The sequence below is a fragment of the Neolamprologus multifasciatus genome, chromosome 10 (genome assembly GCF_963576455.1).
Source record: "Neolamprologus multifasciatus chromosome 10, fNeoMul1.2, whole genome shotgun sequence".
NCBI classification, from domain to species: domain Eukaryota; kingdom Metazoa; phylum Chordata; class Actinopteri; order Cichliformes; family Cichlidae; genus Neolamprologus; species Neolamprologus multifasciatus.
Window position 1 is genome coordinate 22,152,740 of NC_140448.1, and position 25,611 is coordinate 22,178,350.

At 40.1% G+C, this 25,611-nt stretch overlaps 1 protein-coding gene across 4 annotated transcripts in view; it reads right to left on the reverse strand.

Moving 5' to 3' along the window:
• The window catches only part of dpysl3 (dihydropyrimidinase like 3), a 40,806-nt gene extending 15,522 nt beyond the window's left edge, over window positions 1-25,284 (reverse strand). The window contains exons 1-6 of one of the 4 annotated variants that reach the window (XM_085173947.1): window positions 24,903-25,284; window positions 4,353-4,441; window positions 2,967-3,151; window positions 1,421-1,585; window positions 1,208-1,269; window positions 183-263 (exon numbers count right to left, since the gene is read on the reverse strand). In XM_085173947.1, the coding sequence (XP_085030073.1) occupies window positions 183-263; window positions 1,208-1,269; window positions 1,421-1,585; window positions 2,967-3,151; window positions 4,353-4,441; window positions 24,903-25,268 (948 nt within the window). In that variant the 5' untranslated portion in view covers window positions 25,269-25,284. Of the gene's footprint in view, window positions 1-182; window positions 264-1,207; window positions 1,270-1,420; window positions 1,586-2,966; window positions 3,152-4,352; window positions 4,442-16,149; window positions 16,378-24,902 lie in introns of those variants that run through there. The other 3 variants (XM_085173946.1, XM_085173949.1, XM_085173948.1) reach the window with 3 other exon arrangements.
• Window positions 25,285-25,611: the final 327 nt, after the last annotated feature.

The window sequence follows — 25,611 nt, forward strand, 5'->3', positions numbered from 1 at the left end:
TAAGTAGTGGAGATGCACTGTGATAAGACTAGAAAAGTGAACTAAACTGAAATAAATCATACTAAACAAAAACATATCACAGAGTTGGACCGGGCACAAAAGTTCAGAAAAAAGAAAAATGAGGCAGTGAGGAAGCAATGGAGAAAAAAGGTGTCTGTTAGTGCACTCGTTTCCATTGTTACCTCAGCGATGATCTCGCCATTTTCAGCGTGGACCTGAGCGATGCCTCCCCGCTCTGCCAAGAAGGTAAAGACCTCATAGAGCTGGATGAGAAAGACACAGAAAGATTGAAATTACAGTGGCACTTCTTTTATATTTCAAATCCTGCCTCGCTGTTTACTCAAAGGAAGGGCACTCCTTTTTAACTCAGAGGTCACCCATAAGCCACAATTTAAAAGAAGCCCACAATTTACATGATGTCTACTCCGACACGCTGCAATTATTGTGTGTGGTCTCTAGAAATGGTGAGAGTCATGTCGATGAACTGCAGTTGTTGTTATGTTGCTGTGCCACAGTTCCTTAGAGAGCTGCATGACATCAGTTTTTCAGGCTGGATTATTTCAGTTGAAACATGTGCTCCTTTGACCAACCAAATTAGGTACGGCTGTATGAGTAACAGAGTCCTGCCTCACACCCTCTGGCTTTCCACAGTTTTTTAAGTCCTTATAAAATCACAGTACGCATAAATCAAAGGCTGTGAACAATAATTATGTAGTCCTTTTTTTAGACACTTTGTCACCATTGGAATCAAGTCACGGCCATTTTTTTTTTTGCATGTTGACTGTGAAGTTACTGGAAGTTGGCAATTACTCATTTTATATTGACTGCAACTGGGAGTTTGTGACATGGTGAAATAATAATAAAGGCCATGAAGTGAGCCCTTTTCTAATGTATGATGAATTGAGGACAAAAGCAACAGTCCTCAACAATTCAGTGCAAAACTAATATTAGGCCTTCGGTAACTTAAAATAGCTTTCAGAGTTAAAAAGTTGCAGCTGTGTCTCTTCAAAGGCACCATCTCGTCGCTGAGCTGAGTTAGAAAGATAGAAACACCAAAGCATTTTTCAAAACTGTTGATTTTTCTCCCGTCCCTGCACATCAAGCATGCGGGGAAAGCAGACTGCTGAGAACAAAAAGAGTGTAAACACAGATATTAAAACAGCAAAACCCGGTCTTTAAAGTGTGTGCTACATTTAAGGCGCTCTACCTCACTGTTGCTCATCTGGTAGTAGTCCTTGTACGCCATGTACACCTGGAATGAGTTCACTCCTGCAAAAACAGTAAGTCAACGTGAGAGAAAGATAAAATGTGATACGTTTTATGTAAAGTTTAATTACTTTAACTACTTTTAAACAAAATTTCCCAAAGCACTACACCCCCCTCCCCCATGAAGCTCTTATAGCACGCCATCAAGACCCACCCTTTTCCTTGATGAGATTATCCACCTCCTGCTTTACGCTGTCATTCCAGTGGGTGATGTCCACATGGAGAGAGTAGTCGCAGCAGGCTTTCTCATCAGCCCACTGCCTCCACTGGTCATGGGCCTCTATCAGACTGGTACCAGGTTCTGACATCACATGGTCCACTGAAGAATAAAGGAAGACAAGTATTATCAGACAGAAAGAAGGGAATGAATGCAAAAAGCGATACGACAGGTGAAGTGGCAAAGAGTTGACACAAGTGGGGTGGGAATAGTCACACGTAAGGAGACAAAGAGAGGGCAGCGTCAGGATCTGTCTGCTGGTGCTTTTACTTTCTCCCTGCATTGTTTATCTTGCATAATCAGCTGTCTGTCTGAATTCCTGCAGTGCTCAGCCAGTGGGAAATAACCTTGTCAGATGTCACATTGCATTTTGTACATCTCTATCTGGGTACAGGTGTCCTTGCACAAAAATTGAGCGACTTTACCTACTTTTATATTTGGCTGTGTAGCCACAATCACATTTTTTTATTAATAAGAATGGTGCACATTTCGATGCAAGTTCTTAAATGCATCACGAATGCTTTGCACAGATGCTGCTTGCATAAGCACAAGCACATATAATTACATACATAATGTGTATATTTGCATGATTTTCTGTGCAGATTGAAAAGCACACAATACGAGTTTGTGTTTCTGTTTGTGGACACAACAGGATCACAGTGCACAAAATATCCTGCTACATCTAACTCAGCTCTAATAAAATAAGGCCTCCTGCTGCCTTGCCACCTGACTGCCTTCTTTATCTTATTAAAGACAACCCAATCTGCTTATGTTAATAGGATATAGCTGAAAACAGCAGTCGCATACATACACACAGACACACACACACAAAACAATGGCAAACGCTCAGTGTCCACACTTTTTTTGTTCACCATCTCTCAACACAACCTCATTTGCTAGTTAAGACAGACATGTACGATATAAAAAAAAACAAAAAACACACAAGCAGACAGCAGAGTACACATTTCCACTTTCTAACCCCCTGGAATATAATCCCTCTATGAATGGAGCTCATGAATAGAGCTTACTACAGTAGCATGCCTGTTAGTGGCTTTGTCTGTTTGAAAACAGGGCCAACAGGCAGCAGAGGAGCAGTCAGCCCAAAAGAAGTTTTAATGAAATTGCAGCATCTACCAACTGTGACAGCATCTCATCCCTAACCTACATGAAGTTCACAAACCCACAAAAGAAAAAACTGTAGTCAAACCAGACATGGGAGTACGACACTGATGCCCTATTTCTTTGGGAGTAGTTTTCACTCTATAACCCCCACCAGCCATCGCCCCCCACGCTCAGTCTTTTGTATGGTCCTCTTTCGTAGTGGGACCAAAACCTTTTCCCATGCCTCCCTTTCTCTTTTCCTCTGTCTGGCGTTCAGCCATCCCTCCCCTCACTGCATTTTTTTTTTTTTTTAGCTTTTTTTCTGAAAAAGCTTTACTATTATCAGCTTCACTGCGTGGGTGACCTTTCCTGCAGCTCTTACCGATCATGGTTGTCCCACCAGCGAGAGCGGCCTTTGATCCCTGGGCAAAGTCATCCACAGTTGTGGTTCCACGGTACGGCATCTGGAAGTGGGTGTGGATGTCGATACCACCAGGGATCACCATCTTCCCGTTGGCCTCAATGGTTTTCACACCACCAGGCACAATCAGATTGTCACCAATCTGCCTGTCAAGTGAAGATGATGTTATTGTAACTATATTAAAAACCTGTCCATAAATGTACACAAACAAAATATATGTATTACTTCCCCTTTTTGATTATTTATCAAAGCTGAGATGCCAATTATTCAAATTCAGGGAACCAAATTATTCCAGAAAGGAAGACAACATAGCAAAAGGCAAAAAAAATGTTTAATGGGTATAAATCTAAAGCAGAAAAAAAACCTAACTGAAACAAAGTCAACCTAGCCTGAAGCGGGACAATGTCACCATCCCAACACATTAACAATTCGCTTCTGCTAAAAAGTATTTTTATAGAAGACACAAGTTAGACAGGCAGGCAGAAGCCAGAGTCTCTGTGAGTTTGCCAACAGTCCAATAGTGCCGCCGGCATGTGGGTGTTTATCATGCAACACCAGTCTTTCTGTGGGCTCCTCTCTCTGAGCTGCCTCACTTAGGGGCAACGGGGACAACTGGGAATTCAAGTGGCAACAGAACAACGGGGAAAGCGAGTGAGACAGTTCCACTGTCCTACCCCAGCCCGGTCTGACGGGGTCAAGAACAGCTGTTATCAGTTTAACTGTTACTGCAACAAGTTCAGATTGTTAGTTTCATTCATTCAGTCTGCATTCATGTCGTAATTCTTAAATTGTTTCAGATTTCCTCATCAGTGTTTTGGAGGAAGGGTTTATAAGACTGCTATTCATTATGTAGCTGGTGTTCACTTAGACTGTAATGTCTGCTCTTCACTTAAACTTTAAAACTACCATTGCAAGTGGAGCAACCAGTTTTCAACCACTACTATCTTAGGATCAAATAGCATTCAAAAATTAACAATCTAATCATGATTAAACTCATTAATATTAAAGGTAATCTTCAAGGCCCAAGGTGCTCTTTTCACATTTTTTTTTAATACTGTTTTACCCTGGTATAGATAATTATTTCAAAAGAAGCCCTTTGATTTTGAATTTCTTCAAGAACTTTAGGATTTTCTGTGTTTCAGAGTTTTAGAAAAGTAAAATATTTGAATTTCTACAGCAGCACTATGCACCTTCAAGGAAGAGAAGGATTTAAATATAAAGGGGACAAGTAAGATACCACATAGCCCAGACGGAAAATAGTTGATGAGGTGAACTATAAGTGGAGGGACGAAACCAAAATGGGAAGAGGTGTGAGCAGAGCAGAAAAGAGGACAGTGGAATACTTACTTAATGAGGCCATCCTCCATGTAGATATCGGCATGGAAGGACTGATCATCATTAACAATCCTTCCGCCTTTGATCAGAAGCCTGTCGCTCTGTAGAGAAAGAGATGGGCAGAGTGGAGGGAAAAGGAGGGAGGGTGGAGTTGGAGGGGATGAAATACAATAACAATTATGATTCTATGCAACGTTGAGCCAAGAAAATTTGTTTAGACATAGGCAAGTAAATTTCCAGTAGAGGATGATTTACTAAGCCACAATATTACTGTACAAGAATTTGAACTGTACTCTGTTTGTCTGTAGTGAGATTATCTCCTTATTTCTTTCCACCCACAGGATATGAACAATGTTTCATTCATGGCTGCTAGAGAGGGGTACATGTGGTGGCCGTGTCACATGCAAACACATCTCACATAACTATATGGACCACCCAGTGAGTCTGCGTGCTCAGAAAAACAAGCAAGATTTGGGAGGAAATGTCTTCATTTATTGGATGAACATCAACTAGTGTCAATTATTACCCACTTTTCAGATGGCAGATGATTACATGACATTCAATATCTGGATCAAGTCAGATCTGTAACAAAAATACTGGTTGCACTGATACATAAACAGACTATGGACCCATATATATGTGAAGAGCTCTATGTACAGAGTATTATAACCTCCTGCATCCACACATGGGGACATTACATCCTGGCTTTGTTTGCATCACACACTCCATTCTACTTGTGTTATGCTGTAAAATAAACCTAATGTCCCCTTGTGAGCATGTTCTCAGAGGGGACATGCATGTAACAAAGTATGTAAAAAGAATTCACACATAGCTAGAAAAAAGTAAAAAGGCTCCCCAAACAACAGCTCTGGTGTCAGGAGGTTAAACAGCATCCTTTAGTCTTTTGCTCCTTTACTTGAAAGGGGGTCCAGTAAATCACCATAATTTGCAGACCTTTCCCTTCTTTTAAAATGAAAATTACTCCAGACATAGGGATGTCATCTGGGAGGCTGATGTTGTTGAAGCTCAAGCCGCTTTTAAGGTCATGGATTAACATCGTAACCACATTTATCCAGATTCTGTTACGCAATAATTTTAACCGTCAATGTTTTTTTTCTCAGCATAATCGTTTTATCCAATAGACCAAATGCAATCACCAACTGATCACTCAATCATTTCATAAAGCAGACAATTTCTGATCTGTGTTACAAAATAATGCAAATATTATAAAATCCCTACAGTGGTAACGAACATGTTCCAAAGTAAAACTAAAAAAGCAACACTAAGTCTGAGGAGCCTTTTGCCAACACCTTTTGATGTTTTGTGGCCTGATTTAGGTGTTGTCATGACGCCACACAGTCAGACAAGAACAATTTGCTGCTGCACCATGGGCCGACTCTAGCAGGCCACTGCCATGGCAACGGGTTGACTAGAGGGAGAGAAGCAAGAGAGGAGAGACAGCGTGCGCCTGGTTTCGCTGATATGCGGGCTTTGCTGACTGGTTGAGTGTACAACTGACTGTACAACAAGGTTAAGGGTTTACAGACGTGCTTGCTCACAAAATGAGCAAGGGCAAAATATCTTCTTCATACAGGACTTGCTCAATAAAACAAATATGATGTAAGTAATTGAACACATTAATGCCTAAGGAAATTTAGCCTTGGATAACCTTATCACAATGACTTCATGACAAAGCTTTTTTCCCTTCACTTCATTCCACCACCTCAACCTTCTCCTTATATGTGGAGCTCTCCACTTATGATTTAACAATAGGGTTCAAAGGTATATTTATTTGGGAGAATCCATTCTCCTGTCCGCTTCCTCGTTGCTGCTATAAATGGTCAGTTTCTTAAAGTATGTCTGAGTTAAATTACCCAGTGAATTTCAGGCACAATCAACAAATATTTGCACTTATCTGCTTCACAGATTTAAAAAAACTGCTTTAATTATCAGGATATAGGTTTAATTCTTTTCTGTTTAGAACTGTTTTTAGGACAAAACAAGGCTTCTGCACATGTCATCCCTAGGTGTTGGAGCTCGTGATGTGAGACTTGTGACATTTTTTCGAATAGATGACAAATAAAATAATCAATACTGAAAAATTTGTTGCGACCTGCAGTATTTAACTTCCGTGTAACCTTCACAAGATAATTAGTTATTTTATTTTTTTTATTTATTAATTTTTTACTAAAATGAATTAGTAATCGAATTAGTTCTTTTAAAAAAGCATCGACATTACACTGAAAACCAAAAAATATAGCCTTATTTATATACCCAGTCTCTAAAACGGCAAGGCTTGGTCTTTCCTTGGTCTGCTAAGAGGAACACACCATATTTTCCCATCAGCAGATGTGTGCAACAATTTACAGCCCCTGGCCGTGGACCCAGAGTTTCATCATTATAATAAACTGCAGTAATTCCTTTGAACATAACAACAGGAAAAATAAAAGTATTATCGTGTACATAGCTTGAATATCTGCTGAGCTCAAAGACACACACAATGTGGCTATTCATGAGTTGTGTGGTAGTGATTGCACATATTAGGTGGTGGTGGTGGTAGTGATGGACTAGTGCGAACCAGAACCCAGAGTCTTCCCAAGCAACCACACCCTGAAGCAACACATTACAACACACACTCATCAACTCCTGGAACACCACACTAGCATAGATCATACCGCAAAGCTCAATGCCTTCATTAGCTTAGAGAGAACGCCTTCCAAAGAGTGCTCTGTCATAATAATTTAACATGACAACATTACTGAATGTGAATAGGGAGTGCACACAGACAACTTTCATAGCATTCCAGTAAAGGAAACAGACGATAAATTTGTCAGTTAATCAAAAAAAGGTACAAAAGATGCCCAATGTTGTAAAACTATTGTAACAAAATCAGTCTTTGCATGTGACTAAATGGTATTTTCCTTATCATTTTTTGACATTCTTTGACAGATCAACAACCTAAGATGACCATAACCCAGAAAAGATTTTTCAGTTATTGATATAATGACAGCTCCTGATGAATTTGATGTTAACCGAGTTAATGATCAATTGTTGCAGCTCTACAGCTGTCAGTTTAAATGGTGGTGAAAAGCAGCTTGTAATGAGTCAAAGGAAAAATGCAATAGTTGCAGCTGCCCACAAAAAATTAATGCCACCAAATCTGATTCTGCAAAATCTGAAATCTGATCTTGTCACCTGGTCATGACTTATGGTGTTAAATATGAAACAACAGCAAAATTTTGTGATGTATCAATAAAGTTGACCTCTGATTTTTTTAGATTAAAAAATTATTTTGTGGTCTCAGTAGCTTTGACATTCGCCCACTCAGTTCTAAACAGTTCATCCTTGAGTCCCATGCCAGACTCAAAGAAAATCCCTCAAGGATTCAAAAGCTACTGAATTCGGACTACCTCGGATCTCTGAAATTGGAAGATTTTTTGTTTTTCTTTTTTAATATATGGTTACGAGTCACTGCTGTTTCATTAACATGAATAAGAATCACTAATATAAATATTATTGAATTAATAGTCAGATAGAGACCTGCTTACATCAGCAGCATCAGACAAGAAGAGGTTTTACCTGATTTATAATACTGCAGCGATGGGTGTGCCATCATGCATGGGTGACTTACTGAAGTGCTTACACCCCCTCCCCCCTCCCCTCTCTCTGGCACACACACAAACACACACACACTCATTTTACCCTTTTCAATTTCTGGCTACTGGCTGATGACAACATGCAGGAGACCGCAATCACTTAACAATCAATAGCTTTCCATTTCCATTACAACCCAGTAACTGACCATTGCTGAATTGCTTGCTACATTTCTTTCTTTTTACACTCAGCGGAAACCAAGATGCTGAAACGCTTCATGCCAGCAGCTCATGTCATTGGTGCAATATCTAACAAGACAGATATTTTTAAAAAGCAAAAAGCATGCCCAAAAATTTGTTTCAATAATAATACAAACCATGAACTAGACGCAGAATGCGTGGCCAAACTGTCGAGCCTTTTTAAAGACACATAATAAAAACAACGCGTTTTCCGCTGACATTTCTTCATCACACTTCATTAACAGAAACTCAGACTCAACATTGACTGTGGCGTTTACATCAATTCTGTGACAAACAGCCACAAACTGTGACAGTAACCATTTCATCTGACCACAAACAGCAATGTTGCTCATATTATTATAACAAATATATGTCATGTGACATCATGGCGGGTGAGATTGTTAAAGAATGCATCTGGAATATTTCAAAATGTGTTTTCTACATCACATTCATGATTATCAAAACAACATACAAGAAAAAAGTTGTAAGTAGTGAGTGAAGTAAGATAGCTCATCACCTCATTTATGAAATTCTTAGTCCAACTTTTGTCTGTTAGTCTGTCTATACCACAAGACAAATGTGGTTTTGTAATAGTGACACTGGTGGATTCCAACCCTCTGTGCTATCCTGTGGTTACGGGAATAAACCAAAACATTTGTTACATCTTTAACGAGACAGTACTGTCCACATAATGAACTCATGCCACAGCTGTTACTTTTTGCTGCAGCTTCGACAAGAACTATTAAATATCATTCAGTGGCTAATGTGGTATTCACGAGTCCTGAGTCTAAGATTGGACTGCATGACCACAGCGGTCTTAAGATGGTGGATTCAGTGCATGGCTAATAACATGCTTTGACAGTCTTGATGCAAAAAGGAGAGTAAAGACAGCTTAATGAGGTCCTAAGACAAAGAAGACCTCATAATTTTACTTTTTTTCTCTAACTTTGTTGAACAAAGTTGCCTGTGCTAACACATAGCTGAAGAAAGGTGCTGTAGACTAGTCATTGTGGATTTTCTATAATAGCCATTGATTTAAGTTTCGAAAATACAATGTCTGGCTACTGTTTTGAATTAACTTCTTCTCTTACAGGATCATTCGACTGGCGAGGGACCAGAATTTCGAGATTGACAACATTCTTGACCCGGACTGGTGACTGGTGGGTTAGCCTCCCATGTGTCCAATTATGAGCTGGTCCATTTCATGAATGCACAACGTGTGCACAGGGTTGGAAGCAAACAGTCATCTACACATCATTTACAGCCACATGCCAACGTAGGCTATCATTAGGAAGCTATTCGGTACAAGTACATGTTTCTGAGAACAAGTATAATAAGACACTTAAAATGCCTTTACTAAACTAGACACGGATATTTTAAAGAAGCTAACAAAGGCAAAATGGCTAACACTGAAGCTAGCTAAAGCTCAGAGCCAGGTAGATGCAAACAGCTTCGGAAAGAGCTTCAGTATGAGCAGACAAAGGTTGAGAGCAATTACGAGGAAAACTAAGGTGTATGAAAAAGAGAAAAGGGCCCTGTCATCTGCTGAAGTTATAAACATAATGGAAAATGTAAGTAATTGGTATTTTTTTTGTTGTATAAATCTGTTAAACCTTCTTTTATCTGGTAAGGCAAAATATGCCAGCTATAGAAACTATTTTTTAGTTAATTATTTGTACCTCATTCCTCTTTTGTAAAGTTTCATTGTCATTTATTTTATTATGAAAATAAAAATGTCATAATAATTTATTTTTTTTTGTTTGCATAAACTCAATTTCTCAATATGTACCATACTGGAGTTTACAGAAAACTGGGAAACAGAGCATTTTATCCATATCAGTGCTAAAATAAATAATTTAGTCACTAAGCTGTTTCCTGACTGAGTCAATGGTCGTACTGAGACAAAACCACATCTTCAAGCCACTTAAAGAAGTCCAGACGCTTTTCTTTCCAAGCTCCTTAGACTTCTAAAAATCTAATGACATAAGAAGAAAATGTTTATTTTACCTTAGAACGGTGATAAATGCTATTCTGTTTTTTTAGGGTTTTTTTGTGGGATTTGGCTCTTCAGAATATGCACAAGAGACATGAACGATGTTGATGTTGATCTTGATTTGCTCTTCCCAGGGTCACTAACTATGTCCTCATTTATCAATCGCATAACTATTGCAGCACCGACTCTTCGAAATGGAAAGGTCTCCCTGGGTTGGCAGTAAATAGTAGCCACTGTTAGAAATTACACATTTGCAAGGACTACACCATGCAGCCGATTCAGTACTCAAAGTGTACCAGTTGTTTTCCTTCCAGTTTTTTCTTCCAGTTACTATTTATTTATGAAAGTCTGTACACCACTGTGTACTGACTTATACTACAAGTACAGTGCAGTATAAGTATATACTGCACTGTACTTGCATTGTTATATATATGTATATATATATATATATATATATATATATATATATATATATATATATATATATATATAACAAATGTTAGGGAAAAAATCTGATTAACTTTAATGTCTCTGAACGAAAAATTCATATCGGATGATAAATTGGATTTTCAAATCACGCTATGAGAATTGGTCTTACAAATCCTGTGTCAGTTGGGTTCTAAACATACCAAATCATTCATGTATTAGAGTAACTAAGCTTTGCAGGTGCCAAAAAACATAAATCATTAAAAACAGCATCAAATCAGCAGAGCTTAAATTACATTTGTCTTAAAAATAGTACATTACAAAAGCTTTCAGATGATTCAGTTTATTTCCTGAATGTGGCATTGAAACAGCTTGAAATGAAGAAATAATATTTTATACATATAGTTTTATTGGAAGATTTTCTGGATATGATAAAATTTATAATTAATACACTGTGTTTCCCTGCGGGTGACAATCTAAGCACAATTTTTACCAGAAACTTATGCCCACTCTATGAAGTGCGCATGACCTGTTCTCAAAGCTTTGGCACTGATTAAACTGCTGTCTTAATCACTAATTTAGGCCAGCTAGTGGATTAGCGTTAACACAAGAATCATGCAAACAACGCAACTATCTAAAGTCGCTCTCACAAGTAGTATTCTCAGCTCAAACAAATGTAGAGGCTGTTAATGCCTTTCTTTAAACTAAGCTGATGAAATTATGCTAGTAAATGTGTTCCTTCCACCTGCTTTTTTTCTTTTGATACACTTTACAGTCAGTAGTGAGACCTTTTGTCTGCTACAGATACAACTTCTTACAAGTGCTGATCTGTTATATTTCTGGAAGCAAAACACTGTGAAGTTCAGATGGAAAGAAATCCAAACAAACTTGTCATTCAGCTCTTAACAAAGAACAAAGTGCCAAAAATAAAACGCCTATTACTGCACGGGAAGCTGTCATTTTCTGTTACACAAGCCGGCAGTAATCAAAAATAGACGGCAGGATGTTGTTCTTACTACTATGCTGACATCGACACACACGTTTTTTCCACTTTCACCGGACTGGAGGGAGAAGCGCTCATAAAGCGGGATGCAAAGTACTAATATCTCCTTCGTGGTGCTTAATGAAAGGGAACGGTCCTGGAAAACTCGAGTGCGACAAAATAGGTCAAAGGGGCTGAGGAGGAGGAGGACATTAGAGGAGACCTCCATTAGCTGTGGCAGAGATCCTCGTGTCTGTAAGGAGGGGGGCATGGGGAGGCAGGCGGGGACCAGTGGAAGAGGGAAGTCATCTTGAATCAGCTGGAGTGAGCATCTGTGGGTTTCACCCACAGATGCTCACTCCAGCTGGAGGGGATTACGGATGACATGTAACCGCCTGGAACAACACTGTGGCTGCTGTGAGTGGGTATAAGGAATAAAAGGGACCACACCTAGAAATGTGACAGGGCAGATCTAAAACCCAAACGAAATGAAAATGCTGTAATAGAATGGACAGGCTTGGAAATAAGGAGTCTGTGTCAGGAAGGAGGCTTAGAAATAGGTAGAGCGTTTAAGGTCCTCCTGTGTAAGAATTAATAGCGCCTTTCACACATGAACTTCAGACAGTTTCTAGGGAATCAGGTTAAGAGGCAGCACACACTACATCCACTCACCACTAAAGAATGTACCAGACAATACAACATTCACACACCAGCATACTCCAGCATCGACAACATCAAATGGACCTCTGTTGAAGTACAGATGTGAAAACAGCTTACAAACGCAATGATTCCATGGCATCAAAACTCTAAGAAGAGTTGTTTGTCCAGTTACAGAGTTAAAGGCCTGGTAATGAACTAATCATCTGATTCAGGTGTGTTGACCCAGGGTGATATCTAAAACCTGCAGGACACCGGCCCTTGAGGCCTGCAGTTGGACACTCCTGGCTTACAGTGGAAAAAAGGTTATTTTAATGCAACAGATGCCAACCTCTGGGGCAGCAATGGGGCAGAGTCACCTTTTAAATCTAAATATAGTGATATGATATGCACACAAGTGGTTCTCTGGTGTCTGTGTAGCCCCCATTACTAATTAACCAGCCTACTAACCAAAAGCTAACTATGCCAAGCATAATAAATTGCTTTTCATTATATTTCCATTTTTTATTGCTTGTGTATATAGTAGATATTCCATGTAATTAGCAAAGCCTGTTGTTTCCTGTTGTTTAGGGCCATAACTGCATTTTGATCGTACACTCTGTATAAAACATGGATGTACTCCATGGCCATGTCTCCTTTTTTTGGGGAAGTTCTGTGTTGAAGCCGCAGCCTGAACATTTTGGCTGTGGCCATCTTGTTTTTTTTTTTCAAACCAGATGGAAACTGACTGGTCATACAGTAGCAATTTGGCAATTACAAGGTAGCCATGCCTTGATGCATAACCTGCTTTATCATCAAAGAAATTTAGTTTCAGCTGCTCTCTTACTCACAAGGAGTCACAAAGTAGATAGGTCTGCATGGTTGATTTGGTAGATTTTTAAACCAGATGCAACCCCAAAAGGATTTGAAGTGGACTCCTTCACTTGTTGGGAATTATGTAAACCACTACACTACGGAGCCACTTAATGTCTATTAACATGATGCAATTTTAATAAGACTTGAAACTAGTTTAAGAACATAAACTCATTAGGAAAGGCCAGTGGCTCATGTGAGCAATGGGCTCATTTCCTCATAAACTTCTATACAGTATGACCTCATTTTGTAACTCAAGAGTTTGCCCCTTGCTGGCTATAACAAAGAATTCAAGTTCCTCTGTACTGGCTTTAGTTCTCAGACAAGAAGGCTATGGCCATCTTTTATATACATGTTTATGGTTTAGATACAGAAAAGACAAAGACAACAGTGCTTCTGTTATTTGTTTGAAAAACATCCATTACTTGTAACAAGAGGTTCTTGCTTTAGTCTGCTTTACTGAAACAATGTGACACTTTCAATTCTCCTGGCTTGTCTGCTTGTGAATAAACCAATAATGCAAGTATTGTGTGTTTGCATTTCTAAGAAGCTGATCAAATGGTTGGAGGGGAATCACTACTACCATAAACTCCAAATCAAACAACAACATGTGTTGTTAGTCCATACATAGTTGAACATAAAATACATTTCTCATAAAGTTATTGGAGGTGGGACTCACCAGACCCCTGACGATATGATACTATCACAATATTTCACTCACGATACAATATTATTGCACTTTTTGACATGTGGTGATAAGCTCAGTATTGCAATAACATCTACTGCAATTTATCACCTTTTTTCAACTGCAAATGATGTCCTCAAAATAAAAATTTGTCAATATCGGTTTTATCCAATAACATAAAGTTATCGACGTCGTTTTTGGGGGAGGGGTTTTTTTGCTCCAAAATGACACTGTCAAGCAACACTTTCACTAAAACCTTCAATAAATGTTGCCATAAGATGGAGTCAGTCTGCCATGAATCTGATATCAGTCTGCAATTGAATAAGATCAAGTGGAAATTTTATACTATGTCAGGCTAAGTGTGTCCAGGGTCGTTTCAGCCAATTTATGTTTATGTTACACAAAATATTCCAATATGCCAAACTGATTTTTTTCCCTACACCCTTAGAGGCTATGGTTATAACTTGGATGTAGGAAAGAACGTAGTACACCCTACCTTGTCAACTGGACGCAAACGGATTTGGGAGCAATCCACTCAGTGGTTGACCCAGACATTGTTTCAAATAACTTTTCAAAAGCACTTAAATACTGTTGGAATAGTCACCCATATGTTGAGATCGGAACATAATTAAATTCATAAAACAGTGAAAAGTGTGGTTGCTTACATCATAAATTACTCCCCTTCAACTGAAACCGCATGAAGCAACTTTAGGACGTCCATGAAAAACTTGTATTGTGGTACTTTCTGTCAGTCTGTGTTAATGTGCTGCTTACAACTGGAGCTTTTCTAAATCCACAAAAAAGCAAGCTCAGTAACCAAATATGATATATCTTGAGGCAATCAACCAGCATAGCTTACTCATGTTACCTTGGCTGGTGATCTGCTAAATGCTTTCTGTTACTTTATTGCTGCATGTGTGTGTATTTTTGACACAATTAGCATTCCCTTTGTATGTTTAAAACCCCCAAACCTACAAAACATCCTTTATTTTAGCGGTTATTGTCATTCAAATTCACTTCTAGTGACTGTTAAACATGCCTTCACTATTTTCATAGATTTTCATATATTATAGACATCTCCTAATTTTACAGTAATAATGTTTACCAAAAAAAAAACCCTCCGTTTACTCCCATCGTGTACAATCAGCTGAGGAGATAAGAAAAAAGCAAAGTCTCCCACATCTGAGCAACACACCCCGAACTGCAGCCTGAGCTTCAACAATGAGTGCTGGAAAACAGGCGTTTCAGATGCTCACACACAGAAAGAAAAAAAAGGAGAGGGAGAGGTTCCTCTGCAGTTGTAACACACACCAACACCCAGCTGGCTGGCTGTGTAACACCAGTCTGCCCTAAATTCAACCCCCCACCCCGCTCCACCCTGAATGCTCTGAGCCGACCCTGAATCTTTCTCCTTGTGGTGATGCAGAAATACAAGCACCCCTTCACAAGGCCAGCTTATCACAGATGGGCGTGTATTTCCCCCACCTCTCCTTTCCTCCTGTCCCTCTCACTCTCTGCTGCTGCACCAGCCTGAAAGACAAACCCTGTCTATGATTTCCGAGGCCCCCCTATGAAATCACAGAGAGGGCTTTTTTCTGCAATAAAACAATTAAGGGCTTCAGGAGAAACAATGAGTTCATGTATAATAAGTGACCATTATTTTTAGGACCCCCTCCCCCTCCCTTTTCGGTCATTTGCAAGCGTCCAGGGCATTGTGACCAGAATGTGCATTGATACTTTTATGTATGTCATGAAATCACTGTGCACCAAAATGGCAAGAAGGGAATTCGAAAAATGAGATCAACATTACTGTTCAAAATCCTCCCATGAATAAGACCAGCTGGGCCTTAAAAAGCCCCACAAGGGTTGGACACGTTCTTCTAATATCTTTACGCTGTAAATCTAGGTGGAGTGTAGGGAAATAAATCTAATTAACTGCATTATTCTAAATATATAAGAATGAGTTAGATATTTGAAATCACCATAAAGTCTCCGTTATGCACTGAAGACAGCAGAATTCCCTGCATAAACCTTACAGTGATTTTTTTAACGGGCGAGCCGGTATCCGTTCTGCACAACGGCATGGATCGCTTCAACAAAGAGGATGCAGGACACCTTTAAGAAAACGCCTTATCTCCCTGCCTGACTGTCACTATGGTAGCCAGACATGCCGTATCATTGTGCGCATTGTTTCAGCGGCTTCCTGCAGTCGGCTCTGACAATAGAAAGAGCATTTTCATGTTGCTCTGGGCTTGCATCGGTGTATGTGACAAAGATCCATCGCAGCGGCGCAAAAAAACGCTGAAACCTTCTGCAGTGATTTGAAGCAGCAGCCATCAAAGTTCCTGCAGCCAGTGAAGGAGAAATAACTCTTTACTCACTGTGATCTTTGGGATGTTCTTTTTTCCTTGATAAGACATCTTCTGTTCGATTCCACCTTTTCTTTTTTTTAAAAAAAACACCGAGCTTTTAAAAGCGATATCCCCCCGTTTATGGATGCTGCAGCGGCCCTCGCCTGGATGGGAGCTTCAAGGAATAGTCGCCCCTCTTGTCAGTGCGATGTGGAGTGGCTCGCAGAGTGCTATAGGAGCGTCTGTGGTCCAGGCACACGGCCCCTCCCTCAGTATGTTCAGTTTGGAAAGCGTGATGTCACAATCTTTCCACCGGAGGGCGCAGTGGAGAAGCTGGTGAACAGCCTCCAGCCGGCATCCTCTTCTTTGGGTTACACTGCTGTCACACGTTGTTTTTTTTTGTTTTTGTTTTTTGTTTTTTTACATAAAGTGTGCTGCGTATCCAATATCTGTCATCACTGACCTATCCGAGAGAAATAGCAAAGCCCTTGAAGCAGCTGGTTTTGAGGCGCACTAGTTTGTGGTGTAGTCGTGCCTGTGTGTTTACGACTGAAGTCACTGAGGTCTGATTGATTAGGGGAAAATTGGCAGAACTAAGAGGAAACAAAGGAACACGGGATAAAAATCACCATCGTTATTATAAACAATATGTAATGGAAAGATTTACTCATTTTAAACATGTCCACTGACCTCACTGCCTTGTGTTAATCATACATATTGGATGTTTAACATTTTGCCAGTCTGCTAAATAGATTTATTGGCAAGAAAAAAAAATATTCCCTTTGAAATTGTAGACTTTACATCAGTCATAACCAGGAGGTTGTGTGTTTTGTTTTGCCGGACACAGAAGAGCAAAATGGTGTGGCAGCTGTCACAGAGCTTGCCCGTAACATTGCACACACACACACACACACACACACTGCATGTTCCCACCCAGCCATGTGTCTCCATTGTTTGAACCTAAAGTGGGTCCCTCTTCGCTCTGCCACTCCCCTCCTCAGCTCTAATGCAGCCATAATGAGATCCTGAGAGTGACATGCATGTAGGAGCAGGTGTGTGACAAAGGGTGTGCATATTTGTGTGTCTATATTACACTAGCAACTTAAAATATGTATATATATCATATTTTCATTTGCTTCATTTTGTCTTTTTTTTATATTGCTTTACAGAGTAATGTAGGAAGGTTTTACAGCACAGTTCTACCCAATTGTTGTAGAAAAATAAGGGTTTAAATCTTTTTTTTTTTTTTTTTTTTTTTGCTACAAGCAGACACAGGGCCTTCATCCTGGCATGTCCTTTCATGGCAGTGAGGCAGAAAGGCATTGCCTCAGCATTTCCAGGACTTAGAGAATGCATCAGCGCTACACACTCAAGTTTGCAGGATTGTTACCTCTGCAGACCACATTAACTGGCTGACACTGACAGACAGACAGGGTGCAGACAGATCAGGGATGCAGAAAAGTCTCTGTCAGGTCATCAAGCCTGTTGGAGCACATTTCACACCACAGTGAATGGAGTGAGAAGCTTCCAGTTCACTACCCAACAATCATATAAAATTATATTATCAGTTTACACACAAGCACAATCATGCTGACCACCTCAGCCACTATGTGATCTCTTCATATAGACGACATTGGCGAATTGAAGAAGACTAAATGATCTGGAGTTGTTTTGTGGTAGTGGGACAATTCTGAAAAGGCAGGGGGAGGATAAAGCAAATAGGCTACGCAGAACGCAGAATTAAACCTCCTAAAATTTTGCTTAACTCTAAACATTTAAGGCTCTATCGATGCTCAGTCTTGACCGATATGAAGACATATGAAGCAGCATACTTCTTAGTGTTTATTTTTGGTCCCTTTTATGATTCATTCTCCCAAAACACTGAATATATTTAAGGTACAAAAGCATCTCTTTACTGCACCCAATATAATTAGAGTTATTTTTCAGACTTAACCAGATGGAGGCACAGACATCATCTGTTTCTATCTGCTGATTATAAAGACTAAACTGAGTGTTATATGCAACATTAGTAGAGTGCTTATTTCATTTGTTCCTACAGTATCTCTGTGACAGCTTAAAGAAGCATGCGTGTGCATGTTTTAATTTAGACAAGTCTACATGTCAGTGTATATGTATAGTTTTATGCTTTCTGAATGCATGTGTCAATGTGACTTCCACCCTGCAGGACATCACAAAATAAATAAATAAATAAAAAAAAATAATGGGGTTGGGGCCATTTCCTCTCTCTCTGGACATCTGGTTAGCCAGTCTCCATTATTCACTCCACTACAGCAGCTCACAGGACTAATTAGCCCACCAGACAGGAGGAAAACCAATAAAATCTATAATTATGATTGTTATTGTTCAGTATTACTACAGCGAACAGGGAACAACACAGGAACACATAGTGAGCAGTTCAGTTCACCATAGCCACAAAACAACGAACGATATTGAGAGTTTGCATGACAGTGTCAATAATATCACTACTTACTGTAGTTCAAATCAAAGTGAACCCGGTGTACTCAGATAGGAAGGAGGGGTAACAACATTTGTCATAAAAATACAAACGGGCAGCTTTTCCACTCGTCATTTGTTTGCCAGACGAGGATGCTGTTAAGTTTTACTGGCACGCTAAATGTACCAGTTAATAACAAAGGGATAAACACATCCTGCCTTCCTCGTGTCCTCTAACAATTTCCAAACCAGGGGGTGAAAAACAAAAACACAACCTTACTCTCTTGTCTGCTGGTTTCTGCTGAATCATCTGGTCCCCTGAGAGCAGCAATATTGCAGTTCAGTATGAGGCCACATGAGGGAAAAAGGCCACCTGCCACGCTGAAGAAATCTATGTTGTTGTTTTTTTTTTTTTTTACAGTATTTTAAGACAATTAAAGGCGGGAATGATTCAGAAGGCGGGAATCAAATATATCATAAGGATAATGTGAAGACTTAAATGCAGATAAATGTAGAGTGCAGCAGCTTAGTCTCAAACTGTCTGAGACTGAATGAATAACAGCACTAGAACCACAGAGGTGTAAACAAAAAAGGGAACACCATTTAACTGCAACAGTGGGGAGAAAAGCATGTAGAAAACCTGTACTCAAAGAGATAGAGCTCCACAGCTTCAGTCAGTTTACTTGCATTACTCACACACAGGTCTGTCAGTCTACTGCTTTGTTGCTGAGTCTCTGTTAAATGAAAGTTGGATAAGAGTGCAGATCTGCCTGTGCAGCAGAAACAACAGCAGGCAGTCATATTTTAATTAGTGACCAATCTGAAGATGAAGAACTTGCATCATCAAGAAAGGCAATCTGTGTCAGAGAGTTTTGTAGGAAATATTAGCAGCCAAAACTTCCCCACATTTTCTTAAATGCTGTGTAGCACATAACAGCAAACCTTAAAGCTGAAATTCAGCTCAAACATACTATGCGGGGATCATTTTAAAATGTTTACCAAGGTCTGCTACTAATTTCATTCTAGAGTTGACATCACCATAATGACTTTTATTAGATTCCATTTGTCTGTAATCTATGACATCTTGCTCTATATTAACTTACTGTGTAATCTGCTTGACTCTTTCCTGGTCTTTTTAAAATCTGTTTTTTCCGTCCGTGCTTTAAAGAAGTACTCTTGTGTGCCAATAAATGACCACATTCTGGTGATGAAATGGCAAAATGGTAATCACACCACTTTGTCTAGTCCAGCGATTCTACTGCTCTCAGCCAAAATTGTGTGTGTGTGTGTGTGTGTGTGTGTGTGTGTGTGTGTGTGTGTGTGTGTATTGAACAAGAGCCAGAAAGCGAGACATGAATCATCATCTTTTGGTGCCTAGAGTGTACTGTTCAAAGCCATTGTCAATTAAGAGTGGATGAAGGGTGGATGAAGGGAATTTTTAGCATAGTTGCTAGGTCACACATACAAATATTATCAGCACGTTCTTGTCCCACACTTATGTTATGGACAAAAAGTAGTACTCATACATTTAGAGTCCCGATGGATTGACTTTATCCAATGTATTTTATTTTACAAAAAAGTAGCATTACAAGTTTCCTTTTCTTTCCTTGAATATAGAATATGGAAACACTTCAGAAACAACCTTTTTTTAAAAAAAAAAAAAAAAAAATATTTTACTGAAATAGCACAGTTAGAGAGTAACTCTAATTAAATTCCAATTAGGGGTACAAGGAGTTCATGAAGTATGTGAAAAGCTTATCTCAAGTAATCTGCCAAAGAGAAAATTCTAATTTATTAATTGAGTGCAACCAAAGCAGAAATGTTAAACAAAAAAGGAATAATTACAAATATAATAAAAAGCAATAAAATAGCCAGCTTAAATTACAACAGCTGATTTTTTTTTTAATTTAATAGCACAGATAAAGAGTTCAAATAGACAATAAATAGCTTACGTGAAGAAAACTAATAAGTAGGAAGTAATAGCTAAGAGTCAATGGTAAGCTGAAAGTAGTACAGAAATCAGTAAAATAACGTGAATTAATTTGTTAAGAGGTTAAGTAATAAAAAAATAAACTAATTGCTGAAAAATTTATTTCCACTTTTCGGTAGTTAAGCGTAAAGTATAACTATATAAAATGAGTTTAGAAAATTCCACCTGTGAGTCCATGTGCTGTTGTGTTGTCTGGTCTACTGGGTTGATTCAGATAAATGGGTTGTGAACCACTAATATAAAGTAATTATTACCTTTACTTAGCACTGGATTCTTTCCATGGTGCTTTTGTTTGTCTCTCTCTCCATGGTGCTGAAAGACTTGTGTCATTTTTAATCACACATAACAGACACAAACGTACCTTTTCTCAATATCAAAAATTAAAATGCAACTGTTTAAACGGTATAGAGTTTCCCAAATATTTTGTAAGGACTTTAAGCATAATGGAAAAGGTATCAAAGATTTTCAAGTGTAACATACGTATAAGTATTATTAAGTATAAATATAAGAAGCGTTAAGTATTAAAGGAGTATTTCACCAGACTAAGAAACAGTAAACATTATTCATTTAGATACTGGTTCTTTTGTGGCGATCCAATAGAATATGGATGCTTATTACTAGCACACACTACCTTTACAAAAAAAATAAAAAATTATAATTTTGGGAATATAAAGCATATTTAATCTAAACGAGACTCTTAATTGCTTTCTCTGCAGTTACACCTGTTAGTGAACCATACAGTTGTTCCCAGTAATACTCCTACATTTGGTAAAATATCAATATCATCATCACTATCATCATCATAGTAAGCAGTTCTGTGGGGGTTTTTTTTAAACAGGACTTATGTCTTTAGTGGCACAAGACTGTAGTGATGATAAAAATTGTAATTTCTCCAGCTTTGAGGCTTTCCAGTCATGCTGCTTTTTTCTCTCTGTCTTCTACTTTATCATACAAACCTAGTTCTGGATATGTTGTGTAAAATGTAAGTAAAAACAGAATGCAATGATCTGCTAATCTCGTAAACTCACGATTTATTCAGAATAGTACACAAATAACATATCTTACGGTTACTTTGTAACCTTGGTGAGTGGAGTGGAGTGAGAGACTATCTCTTCCAGCATGGGGTCCTGGTGACCTCAGGCCTCAGCTGAAGCCTTTCACAGACATAGCGCACACATGCAGGGGAAACGGGAAGGACGTACAGCCAAGGCAAGTGGTGCAAGATGCTGATGGTCCCCGAGGTGAGGTAGGCCATCAATGCCAGGGACTGGTTTGCAACCACTGACCTGAAGGACACCTACTTCCAGATTCCTATCTGGCAGAAGCACAGTCGGTTCCTGAAGTTCAGATTTGAGGACAAGGTGTTCGAATTCCGAATCCTCCCCTTCGGCATCTCTCTTGCATCCCGAACCTTCATGCAATGCATGGACGCTGTCCTAGCTCCTATTAGGCTCAGGGGCCGCAGGGTCCTGAACTATTTAGACAACTGGCTGGTCTGTGCCACATCAGTAGAACAATGCCGCAGCCATGTAGCTCTGTGTAGCATGTTCTGGCTATGGGGTTGTGCCTGAATCTGAAAAGGAGCAGGCAGCAGCCTTTAATAGTCACAACATTTCTGGGCATATCCCTGGACTCCATCAGGGACTCCATGTCCCTCACTGTGGAGCGAAAGCAGGCCTTCAGGGTGTTCCTAAACCAATTCAGGCTACACTCACAGGTTAGCTGGGGGCTGTCTCCACCTGATGGGCCACATGGTAGGTGGTTCTGTTAGTGCTCCTAAACATGAGACCTCTCCAACGGCACCTGCTGAGCCTGGGTCTGCTCGCAGCAGTCCCACAAGACAACAGTGGTAGTCTCTTGAGGGCTCCACCAAGCTCTCTATTTGTGGAGAGACTTGTCCAACATGGAGTAGGGCCAAGCGGTGGATCTACTTCACAGTTAGTCTAGTTAGTCTTCACAGATGCCTTGTGCAGTCAACGAGGACTTTGGGGTCAACAGCCACTGGACTGCCTTTTGGGTGTCCCAGCACATAAATGAACTGGAGCTGCAAGTTGTTGTCCTTGGCATTACAGTAGTTTCTGCCTCAACTGGGTATCACGGTATCCTCTGCAGCTACCAGGCTATAGTGGCTGGCATGGTGGCAGCGATCAGGCCCGTTTGTGTTGGTCACTCAGAACTTAGCGATGCCGACTCCTCTTTAGTTTCCCAGTTCTTGAGGGGAGCCCAGCGGCTTACAGTTTGCAGGCCTGGGCACCCAGTTCCTTGGCGCCTTTTAGCGTCCTCATTTTGAACCACCATGTAGGTCTAGAAGGGTCAGTGAGCTCCATGCTCTGTTGGGCCATAGGGATTGCTGTGATGGCTCAGTGCCAGGCTCCCCTTTGCCCTGTCCGTACTTTGGTGGTGTATGCTAGGTGTACCAAGCTGATTAGGAGAACAGACCAACTGTTTGTTAGTTTCCACTAGGTTTCAAAGTAAACATGGGCAGAAGTAAACAGGGGAGGTTCACAGAGGTTCACAAATCTTCTAAAAAAGAATTGCCTCTACAAGTTGTGAAATGATTTCAGAATAATGCTCCTCAACACACAAACAGACTTTGATTATCACATCATCTAATATCATAATCACAGTAAAAGAATCCAGAGAAATCTCTGTATGCAAGAGACAAGGTAAAAAAAAATTGTATTGCATCACTGTGATCTTCGGCCTTGGCAGGTGGGATTCTGACATGGAAATCATTGCACGGGCTAAGGAATATCCCTATCTGTGAAAAAAGTGCACTGTGCCATCCACAAATGCAGGTTAAAGCTCTGTCATGCAAAGAAGAAGCCATACATGAAGATGCTCTAGAAACACCACCATCATCTCTGGATGATGAATGGTAAATGGCCTGCATTTGTATAGCGCTTTTCTAGTCCTTAAGGACCCCAAAGCGCTTTACACTACATTCAGTCATTCACCCATTCACACACGCATTCACACACTGGCGATGGCAAGCTACATTGTAGCCACAGCTGCCCTGGGGCGCACTGACAGAGGCGAGGCTGCCGGACACAGGCGCCACCGGGCCCTCTGACCACCACCAGTAGGCAAATATGGGGTTAGTATCTTGCCCAAGGATATTTGGCATGCAACCAGGAGGCAGCCTGGGATCGAACCACCTTCTGATTAGTGGCTGACCTGCTCTGCCACCTGAGCTACAGCCACCCATATGCCACACCCATGATGACACAATGAGCTGATGCAAAGTGGAAAACTGTTCTGTGGCCAGCCAAATGGATATTATTTTTGTGAAACATGGATGCTACAGAAGAGGCTTGTTATCAGCACTGAATTAAAAACCCTGCTTTTCTGATGGTATGATGGATGTGTCAGTGCATGTGGAACTGGTAGGTGGTACATCTGAAAAGGCACCATCAGTGCTGAAAGGTATATACAGATGGTTTCTTTTCCAGGGAAGGTCCTGTATATTACAGCTAAACAAAGCTGAACTGCATCCAACAGCTATGGAAATGGCATAACTTGAATACTCGAGGAGTCTAGGTAGTGAACTGGCCTGCAAGCAGTCCAGACCAATTTAAACATTTGGAGCAAATATAAGACAGAGATAAGACTGTTGAGCAGCTACAATGGGATAACACTCCTCTCATGGAAGTCCAGCAGCTGGTCTCCTCAGTACCCATACATTTATGGACTTTTGTTAAAAGTAGAGGGGATGCTACACAGTGGTAAGATAGTTTGTATTGCACAATTTCTCAGTTAAAACAAAAGCTAATAAATGTTGGATGGATAGTGGGCTGTTTCCCAGACACAGCTGACTGTTTCTTGGTAAAATCTTACAAACTAATATTGTTTACTAAGAAATAATGCTAAGTCAAAAAATCCTAATGCCATTTATTTCATGATTGTTTTACGTTCTGTGGCTTGTTCTATGCACTTCAACACCAAGGTTATTTCTCCAAACAACATAGTGTCTTTAATTACATAGTGATGTGGCGTAATGACACATTCAGTCAACAGAATTATGGATAACTCAGCTTCTTAAGCTCTTTGTAGATTGTAAGGAGTGGACAGTTTTTGACTTCCTATTTCAGTTTTTGCTCTCATGGCATGTCATTGTGATTATTTAGTGGCAAACTTGAAAACTCAACTAAAGGACACAGCGAGTTCTATAACATGGGCTCTTATAATGGAAACAACTTTTAAGCATAATTTAAAAAAAAAAAATCAGGGTAGCTGCAGAGAACTTGTAGGAAAAACAGTGACACACAGTGGAAGCCACCTCTGTCATTTATGCTGAAACAGTCTGTTGCAAAAAAAAAAAAAAAGTTAGTCTCTTTACCTTCTCATCTTCCAGGTTCTGCAATATTTCTTTTGAGTCGCTGGTTCCGATCTTCACCTGAGGGGAGCCTTTGCGTTCTTGCTTGTCTGCTGTGGGACTTTCCACAGCAGGGGAGCTCTTACTGTCACTCGCCGGGCTCTTCGCTTCCAGACCGGTTAGCCGTTTGGTGCTCCGCGGGGTGCGGGATCCCCTTTGCCCGACGCTAAGGGCATCAAAGTCTATCGTCTTACTCTCGAACGCGTCCTCAATGCTGCAAAACAAGCCTCCGTGTTTCTGCCTGGGCACCTGGTCGGCCGTGCCGGGCCGGGCGAGATAAACCGGCAGGTCGTCCCCTGATTTCTCCCAGTTTCTCCTGCGCTCTGCCATAGTGGAGCCCTGCACAAGTGGCCGAGAAAGACGGGGAAACTAGTACTGAAGTGCTGTGTATCTCTTTGTGTGTGTGTGTGTGTGTGTGTGTGTGTGTGTGTGTGTGTGTGTGTGTGTGTGTGTGTGTGTGTGTGTGTGTGTGTGTTGAGCAGACAGTCAGGCAGGAAGGAATTGAATTAAAGCCAAAGGTGGTACTGCAGTGGCTCCTGATGCATAGGTAGTATATGTGTATTTGATTCCTCTTAAATTTTACAATGAAATCAAACACACTCATGGTTGTGACTTAAGACTAATGAAAGGCTTTGTTTCTCTGAGTTTATAGTACAACATTGAAAAGAGAACA